The following is a 9627-nucleotide window of genomic DNA, read 5'->3' as shown; positions in this document are numbered from 1 at the left end:
CTTCTCCCCAGTCCCAAAAATATGTTTGAATTTCTAAACTACGTGTATTTACTTTATGTGTTTATGGATATGTGGTGGTCAGAGGGTAGCTTGTTGAAGTTGGTTTTCTCTTCTCAGATTGTTGTTCTCCAGTCCACAAGCTTGACCACAAATGTTTTTACACAACACATCACCTCACTGACTCTAAAATGATATTTAAAAGTGATACAAATATTTTTCTCTGCAAAGGAAATGAAATAATTGGTTGTAGACACACACTTGAAGAAATATATATCGGGGCAAGCTGCTTCCGCAGCCGGCAAGGTTCCACGTGAAGGCCGGGAAAGTGCGGCCGGGTCTTCAGCCTGAATACCAAGGATGTGGTTCGGAGAAGACACAAGAGAAGAAGCCGGCAGCACCAGCGCTTCATGGCCCGCAAGGCCTTGCTTCAGGAGCAGGAGCTGTTGAGCATGGCACCAGGGCCAGGACTCTGTCCTCTGCCCTCACCATCACAGATGCCAGCAGCAGGTACAAAGGCTTCAGGCAACAGGAGGCAACGTCCCAAGGCCAGATCTGGCAGCGATGGCCCGTGCAGCAAAAGGCCTGTCCCCAGAGAAGCCCCAAGGTCTGGGCCCAGCAAGTGTGTGGCCATTGACTGTGAGATGGTGGGTACAGGCCCCCGAGGGAGGGTGAGTGAGCTAGCCCGCTGCTCCGTGGTGAGTTACAGTGGTGATGTTCTTTATGACAAGTACGTCCGGCCTGAAATGCCCATTGTGGACTACCGCACCCGCTGGAGCGGCATTACCCGCCAGCACATGCACAAGGCTATCCCCTTTCAGATGGCCCAGAAGGAGATCCTTAAGCTGTTGAAGGGCAAGGTGGTGGTGGGGCATGCACTCCACAATGACTTCCAGGCCCTGAAGTACATCCACCCTCGGAACCAGACCCGGGATACCACCTATGTCCCAAACCTCCTCAGCCAGCCCAGCTCTCTCACCCGAGCTCGGGTCTCTCTTAAGGACCTGGCCCTGAACCTGCTGCACAAGAAGATCCAGGTAGGTCACCAGGGACACTCATCTGTGGAAGATGCCATGACAGCCATGGAGCTGTACCAGCTGGTGGAGGTGCAGTGGGAACAGCAAATGGCCAGCACTGACAAGGCTCATCCTGAGGACAGGGACCTTGACAGCAGCTCTGACGTGGAACAGTACATGGACGACCAGTACTGGCCTGAGGACCTGGCCCAGAGCACCAGGGGAGAGACAAGGGAGCCCCAGGATAGATGGGAGGCAGAGGAAGGGCAGGGAGTCAGGAGTGCTCCTCCCTAGTCACATAGGGGAGGAGGTAACCACCTGGTAACCAGAGTCAGAGTTCTAAGGCAGTGTTTCTCAAAACCTGAGGGGCAGGACTCCTTTGTGGGTTGACCAACCCTTTCACAGGGGACGCCTAAGACCATCGGAAGACACGGGTTTACGTTATGATTCATAACTAGCAAAATTACAATTATGAAGTAGCAACAGAAATTTTATTTTGGGGGGGGGTCTCTGTAACATGAGGAACTGTAGTAAAGGGTGGCAGAGTTAGGAAGGTTGAGAAGCACTGGTCTGGGATAACTTTAGGGCACTGGTAGGCAAGGGCTCGGGTCACACCATACTCTGACAGTCTCATCATTCCTGCCACTTAACATGGAGACATTAGACAAGCCTGTGGCTTCCCATTGAGCCTGTTTCCCATTGTAACGTGGAGAGAGGGGTAGAGCCTCCCTCATGGGGTGTCTAAGCACTGTGAGTGTATCCTAGTGATGAACAGGATGTGCTCTCTTCAAGCCTGACTTCTGAGCAGCTATGGCTCAGGCAGGAGGACTCTTTCCCTTGGCTTTTCCATCAGATGAGGTGGGTGCCAGGGCAAGGGGGTTGCAGGGGAGTTCAGAGGTCTCTGCAGATCTTGCTGCTAGCTTTTCTCTCTACATTAGCCTCCTGACACTGCATTTGGGAAAGTGACAACAATAGTCCAGGCAGGGTCAGAAAGGGAGGGACACTATTGAGACCACACTTCCCACTGTCCACTGATTGCAGAAAGTGTTAGTCATGGATTGTTTGATTGTTGGCTCCTCCCTGCTAGGGAAGGAGGGAGCTGGCTGAATCATCACTACCACTTCTGGCCTGGCGCCAGGGGTGAGCTCTTGTTTCCTTAAAAAGCAGCAGCTTGTGCCAGCCTTGATCCTGGGCAGTAACATTTGTGAGTTGAAGGGTGGTGGAACTTTTAGCTGGGTGAAGTGTACTGTGAGAAATAAGCTTGCTCGTGGTACCAGACTATGGTACAGGAATAAAGTGCAATTGGAAAAAAAAAAAAAAAAAAAGAAATAAATATCAAAATAGGATGTGTAACAAAAAACAGACTGATCACAATTTGAAAATAAAAAATGTTTGAAACAAAGTAGTTCCAGAAAATTAGTTATACAGGACGCTATGAATTGTTAAAAAACAATAATAATAATGTGTTGGAGTTAAAAAATGCATGTACACTTGAAAAGTTCCACAAAACTGCATTAAAAAGTCATTGAAGTAATGAATCATAAAGTCATCATATTAACAGTAAGAGATGGAACAGTAAATGCTGGCTGTAATAATTCAAATTTGCCTGTTATAATCAGTGAAATGTTCCTAAAATATGTAGCTTACAATCAAATTAAATGAAAATTGATCAATAATAAAATAACTCATAAAATAACGAAAGAGCATAAAATGTTTGGGACAAACTTAAAGACAAAAGAAAAGCTCAGTATAGAGCCTGATATATCAAAAATATATTCAGGAGAAAGTGATAAAAGATCTAGTTAAAACAGACTACAAGACTTTACTTAAAAGTTGCACACATCCCAAAATACCTTAAATAAAGCAATAAAGTGAAGGTAAGATTTTAAGTTTGGAAAGATGGATCATGCTCATAATCAAATAAACAAAAACATAAAACAAAACAGCAACAAAAAAAAACTGAGTCTCTCAGTAGAAGAATCATAGACTTAATGACAAGAAACATGGTAAGAGATAATTAGCAGCAGGTTGCATCCCAGAGGTGTGCAAAATAGCAACATGGATGTCGAATTTATAAAAGATAGAACTATAGTATCAGTGAGAAAGGATACATTAACTACAGTAAAAAACTGTTGCTGAATTCTCAGTTACTGATAGCCTAAGTCAGCACACCAATGCAAACTAACAAATGTAGATAGATGTATTATGATCACACATGTGCCTGTTAAACTTTCTTGTGCACACAAATGACAGATTAAAATCTACTTTTAAAGAAAATATAATACATATGTGGTTGTAACTTTGAACAGCATTCCGCTAACAGTTGAAATACTTTTACATTCATTTATTGCTTGAAATCAGGAAATTTAACTGAAGGAAATCTGTAAGTCAGCACTAATTTAAATTTCACATATCTAAACTTTTTGAATGTAGGTTACTGTGTTTAGTGAAAAATTTATCTAAAAATTTATACATTCAAATACGGTTTATAAATATACATTATGTATCGATATCTATTCTATATAGATATCAATCATGACAAATTAGATGGAAAATTAAATATACCAAATCTAGAAGGAAGAAAATAATACTTATAAGAAAAATTCTTGTGAAATAAAACATATAGTTAAAATCAACTAATAACAATTAATCTATATCTTATATTGCTCTTTGAAAATGTATATAATTAATTTGTTGATGACAACAAAAGAAAAATAAAAATTGAGGAAAGGAGGAAGAGAAAGAAGGCATGTTTGTATTGCTATCTGTGACAAGAAACTTCAGTCAGACAGAACAGTTACAGAACATGAGTATCTATTAAGCCTATTTCACTGATAAATTTAGAACCGTACGTGAAATGCGTAATCTACTGGGAGGTTGCAATACACTAAAGCAGAGGGAAAGGGAATACAAATATACCTCATCATTTTATATTACACTGACTAAGACTGCAGCTATTTATCTTCACTAAAGAATATCCCCAAACATTGAGCAGTTATTACAACAACCTCGTATGAAATGTTCATGAGCAAGAAAGCATAAGAAACATTTAGAAATCATTTTAAAAGGCTATTATAACATTCATACTAACTTATGATGAGGATTTAAAACTTAAAGAAAATATATGATCATTCCTTTCATAAAATAGGTGTTAGGACAAAAGCAGGAGCAAGAAGGAGTCCCCAGTAATGGAGTACATAAGAAAGAGGTCATACATCATGGAACTAGAAAAAAAACAACTTCAAGATGCTGGTACACGTGCATATGATCTCCCAATTCACAAAGCTAAAGCAAGGAGAATGCTATAAGATTTGGGCTACACAGAGACATCAGCAGGGATTAAGTAAATAGAAGACGGATAAGTAAGTAAATCCAAAGTCAAATTGGCACCTCCATGCTTGGAGTTTGTCTGACTTGAGCTTCCATAGAGTTTGTGAATGTTATTGCAGTCATTGTGAGTTTAGATGGGCAACTGCCTTGTTTTGTCCAGAAAACAGTTGCTGTTGTTGATTTTGAAGTCATCCTCTGCCTCTGGCTTTTGCAATCTTTTTGTCTCTTCTCTGATGCTTCTTGAGGCTTGAGCTGAGGGATGTGATACCTATGCCCATTTAGGTTTTGCACTTCATAGTCTCTTTCTGTACATTGACCACCAGTCTGTGTTAATTGGCATCTTCTGTTAGAAAAAGCTTTTCTAGTGGATATTGAGGGATGAAGTGTTTTATGGTCATAACAATATGTCATTAGGAGTCACAAAAATTTATTTATTTTTATCACGGCATACTAAAATCTCTCCATGGAAATCAGATTATAGGTAACGTAAGTCCAGTATTACACTGTAAAATACTTGGATTGAGTTTCTCGTTAAATTCTTCATAGTAAAATATGAACACATTTCAAAATTATGAGTGGTTTTAAATTCAACCAAGTATTCTTGTGGTGCATATTGAAAATTCTGTCCTCTTTTATTACTTCTTATACAACTATTGTAGGTGGTGTTTTACTATAGTGAGACAGTCGATTCAGATAAAAGAAAAGAAAACAAGAAACAATCCAGAAGAGGGACACAGCAAATTCCCTGGGGCAGAATAGGAGAAAATCACAGTGGTTCTTGGTTTGATAGTCAATGTAGTAAACATCCCACTCCAGAACAGAAGTTGGATATTGCCTAAAAGGATAAAATAGAGAATTAGAATTGCAAATTATCACTAGGGTTGTTATAAAACTGTTAGCTGAAGCCAGCAAATTTATTTAAGTATGCAAAGAATGCTAAACAAATGCAAAAGTAAAATGAAACTATAATTAACTCTAAGGGAAAAAATCTAACAAAAAATTATGCAGTGAACAATATTGCAGAGGTGTAAGGCTAGATAAACTGATTGTAGGTTTAATCAGAGGGAAATCTAGTTGTGTTAAGGAGATGGGAGGAGGGAGGTGGAAGTCAGTAAAATTGGATCATTACTTACCAACCAAAGTGGTCATTTTATAATGTTGAACGGTAAGCACTTCATAGATAGCAAGAGTATAGCAATTCAAGTTTTAAAGTATCTACATATGAGAATCTCGAAACTACAAATGCACTATGAAGATTAAAAAACAAACTAATAGCACAGAAAGTGCGGCAGGAGACTGAGAGAATTACTATGGATCTGTTTCTTTCTGGAATAGGCCTTAAAACAAAACAAAACAAAACAAAACAAAACAAAACAAAACAAAAAACCAAAAAAAAAAGCCCACCTGTAGTTCTTAGTATAGCCCAAAACTTTCTTCATAGAACACATGTTTATATTTAATGACTGCCTTAAGTATCTCTCATTTAATAAGCTATTGGGTGTTTATTGTGGAAAAATACTTCATTAATCATTTTATGAGCTTGGTTAGATTTTGACTTACAGAGCATTACAAAGCGTCATTAGCTTAGCATTAGTGTACAAACCCTGGATGTTCAGAAATGAAACCACTGAGTAAAGCAAAATCCAACCATGTTCTTTATGGGATCCTGCTCAACCTCAGAGCACACCTAGCTCTAGGTTTTAAGCTCTCCTCTTCTCCATAGTGCTTTGTATTGTGTAAGATAATGCAGCACAAGCCAATTAAGGGATCTCCATTTTCTTTTGCTTATTATGCATATTTAGCTCAGGAGTGGTAACTTTTGAATTATACATGTAGAGTGATTATATTATTTCTGAATGTATTTTAAATTCTAGAGGGAGATTTTCAAAACTCTTGGTAGATATGTTTGTACTCTGCTCTGTTGAAACTTTTTGCTACAGAGATATTACAACTGGTCACCCTTTGTCCAACCCTTCTCAAATGACATCTGGCATTACCTCTCCTTTCCTTCATGACTTGTCTGAGATGATCCTTAAATGACAATTCCCATCAGTCATGATGGTCTTCTTTTAATTTCAGTATATTTATTCTTATGGCATTCTAAACATCCACTTGTGATTTATCCAAGTTGACATGTACAGTCAGACGTATTTGCTGCTTCCAATCATAACCAGACCTTAAGACATGTTCACATTCTTTATCCATAAACCTACCTGTAGTATGTTCTTAGAAAATAGCATGTGTCAAGTAAGTAGCTCCAGGAAAGAAGAAAATTTCAATTTTATTTTTTTATGGTATTTTAGAAATCTTATTTATATTCTACATTTTTGGCAAATGACCATTTTTCCTTTCAACATATTAAACCACTCTAATATTTTTTTTGGCATGAAATGATAATCAACATTTGCTTAAGATTTTGTTTGTCAACTCTACCTTACATTTCTGCTATGGTCTAATACATAGTCAGTTAGTGACTAAGCTAAGTCTTGTGCTTTCCAGCAGTTTTTCTTACACTGCTGGAAACTGATACTATTATCTGTCAGGACAGTGTGTTTGTGCTTTAAGTTATCATTTATATTTCTTATGGCTCCTTTCCTTCTACAGTGATGTCAAGGTTCAAAGGAAAAGAGAGACCAGGCAAGGTCAAATGGTAAACATTTTCAACTACTGCCTGCTTTTCACATGGCAATTTCTTGCTAGTAAAAATCAGCTACCTGACCATGACCAGATTTCAGGACCTGAGAGATAGGCTCTATCTCTGAAGAATAATTTTCATCATAGTGTAGCCAATGTTTTTTCTTCTGTTAATTTTATGTTTTAATACTAGGTATTGAATCCAAGGGCACACAAACCCACAGCCAGACACACACACACACACACACTGCTGCCAAACAATGTCCAACAGTAGTGCTTTTATCCTTTCCTGTTATTGTTTTTTTCTTTTATCCTACAATGGTGTCCAAATGTAGTTCTCCACATACAGTATTTGGTCTACCAATAAAACAAAGAATCCACTTTACTTTCTTCTCACTTTTCACTGTTTGAAAAGTTCTTACATGCATGAAATATGTTTTGATTAAGCCACATTCATCACACAATATATCACTTTCCTTCAAATGCCAAAGGATTGAAGACTTTCATTATTTGATGGGCATTTGTATAACACAATAAGATTTTGTTTAGGTAAAGAGATGATTTTTCTTTAAAAATTAAGTGTACGTTTGTTTCTTCATGTCAACTGAACACACATGCAATTTTTCTTCTAAGAAAAGGAATTTATTTTCTTTAACAGATTTCTTTAAGTTCAATCAGTTTGCCCAGTTATTAGTTCTTGTTACTGACTTGCACTCCATTTCATTCCCAAGTAGGGCACTGTAGTAGTTTGAGAACCACATAAAATATAGTTATTTTGAAGGACTTAAATCTCATGTTAAGTGAGGCAAATACAACTTTTGATAAGCCAAATTTCAGGGGGATCTTATCCCTTATTCTTATGCTCTTAGGCATCTGGCACACTAAAGCTTTGTAAACATACATATAGGTAAAACATCTATCTATATCTATATCTATATCTATATCTATATCTATATCTATATCTATATCTATATCTATATCTATATCTATATCTATATCTATATCATCTATATCTATATCTATATCTATATCTATATCTATATCTATATCTATATCTATATCTACATCTACATCTACACCTATACCTATACCTATACCTATACCTATATCATATCTATATCTATCTATATCTATATCTATATCTATATCTATATCTATATCTATATCTATATCTATATCTATATCTGTATCTATATCATCTATATCTATATCTATATAATATATCTATATCTATATCTATCTATGTATCTATAAGCAAAAGTAATTAGAAAAACAGAGATGATGCAGATAACACCATAGAAGCTCTCCATTACAGCCAATCTTTTGATCATTAAGCTGCCACAGATATAAAACACAGATTAATACAAAAGGATAATTTTTTTAAATCTCAAAAAGAATTAGTATCATTTTATAATGTAGCCATATTTGGAAGTATGATTAAATATTGTTTAATAAAAATAGCCCTATGAAATATTATTTAAAATGAATAAATTCATTAACTTCCTTATCTAATATGAACACTTTGTCTAACTTATTTTTGCCAACTTTAGCCTTGTAGTTCAATGAAAGATTTATATAACTTGGTCAGACATATCATCTTTATTTTGAATATCATAGAATACCATAATTATTGAATAATTTATAATTGATGCCCCTAGTAGCTTCCTGGGTATCAGCTTTTCTCTATGAAATTACAAAAACCCAGTAATAAACCTAGAAGCAGAAGATAAAAGACAATTGAAAAAATATAGATAGTAGATAGTTCTTATAGACTCCAGAAAGCAGGTTAATTTTGGTATCCTTTCTGAGTTTAATTTCTCTATCAATAGCAAGTACAAAATGTCTATTTAATTAAAATTAAAACAAAGAAAATGATTTAAGTTAAGTTACTAATATTTCTTTGTTTGGAAATGGAAACTTTTCCTTTTGCCTTTAGAGAAGAAACATACTCGGTCCTGAAAGATGACAAGATGTCATTTGAAATGTAAATCCAACCAAGTGTAGCCTCATATATCAAACTGAAGCTGCACGTATCAACATGCCCTAGGGCTTGTCAGTTCAAATCATCTTCCTATAAAGTTCAGTGACTTAAATAAGCACATCATATTGGCTGGATACATGTGCATAATACTGATGGTAAAATTAATAAGAATTTAAATGCATTGTTGCTTCCATATTTTAGGAAAAGAGAACATTTTCAAATTATACTATTTAATATCTAATTTTTATATCACTAAACTTATTTTAAATTTTATATAACTATTTCAAATATAGTGACATTTTATACAATTTTGATGCTATATTTACATGAAGCCATGCCAACATTTATTACTGATTAATCCCATGTTATATTTTGTAGATGAAACCCTTATAGATTTTAGTACAAATTAAATTAGATTATCTGATTGTGTTAAATAAATGATAATTTTAGTGTGTACTTCATTAAGAATTTTTTTTCAGAAAATGATTGTAATTTACGTGTATGAAACACCAGCTGTATGATTTTAATTTCAATTTCAGAATAATTTAGAATGTATTCAGTTTTGGCAACTGAACAGTACTTTTTCTCATTTTCATCTGTATACATTATTTAAGTCTAGCAATTCCATCAAAATTGTAAAGCAAAGGTTTAAGTGAGGTATAGATTCAT

The 9627-nt window shown here is 35.9% G+C and overlaps 1 protein-coding gene across 1 annotated transcript; it reads left to right on the top strand.

The window, feature by feature from the left end:
• Positions 1-343: 343 nt before the first annotated feature.
• LOC114626098 (apoptosis-enhancing nuclease-like) lies at positions 344-2338 on the top strand. Its single transcript, XM_028773448.1, has one exon. It carries the CDS (start codon positions 408-410, stop codon positions 1305-1307), a length of 900 nt encoding a protein of 299 aa, XP_028629281.1. The 5' UTR covers positions 344-407; the 3' UTR covers positions 1308-2338.
• The last annotated feature ends 7289 nt before the right edge of the window (positions 2339-9627 follow it).

The sequence above is a fragment of the Grammomys surdaster genome, unplaced genomic scaffold (genome assembly GCF_004785775.1).
Source record: "Grammomys surdaster isolate TR1022 unplaced genomic scaffold, NIH_TR_1.0 227, whole genome shotgun sequence".
In the NCBI taxonomy this organism is placed as follows: Eukaryota; Metazoa; Chordata; class Mammalia; order Rodentia; family Muridae; genus Grammomys; species Grammomys surdaster.
This window is presented reverse-complemented; position numbering and strand designations above follow the sequence as displayed.

What these genes read in the sequence shown, in the direction of transcription:
- LOC114626098 (XM_028773448.1), top strand. Translation starts at nt 408, where the DNA reads ATGGCCCGCAAGGCCTTGCTTCAGGAGCAGGAGCTGTTGAGCATGGCA.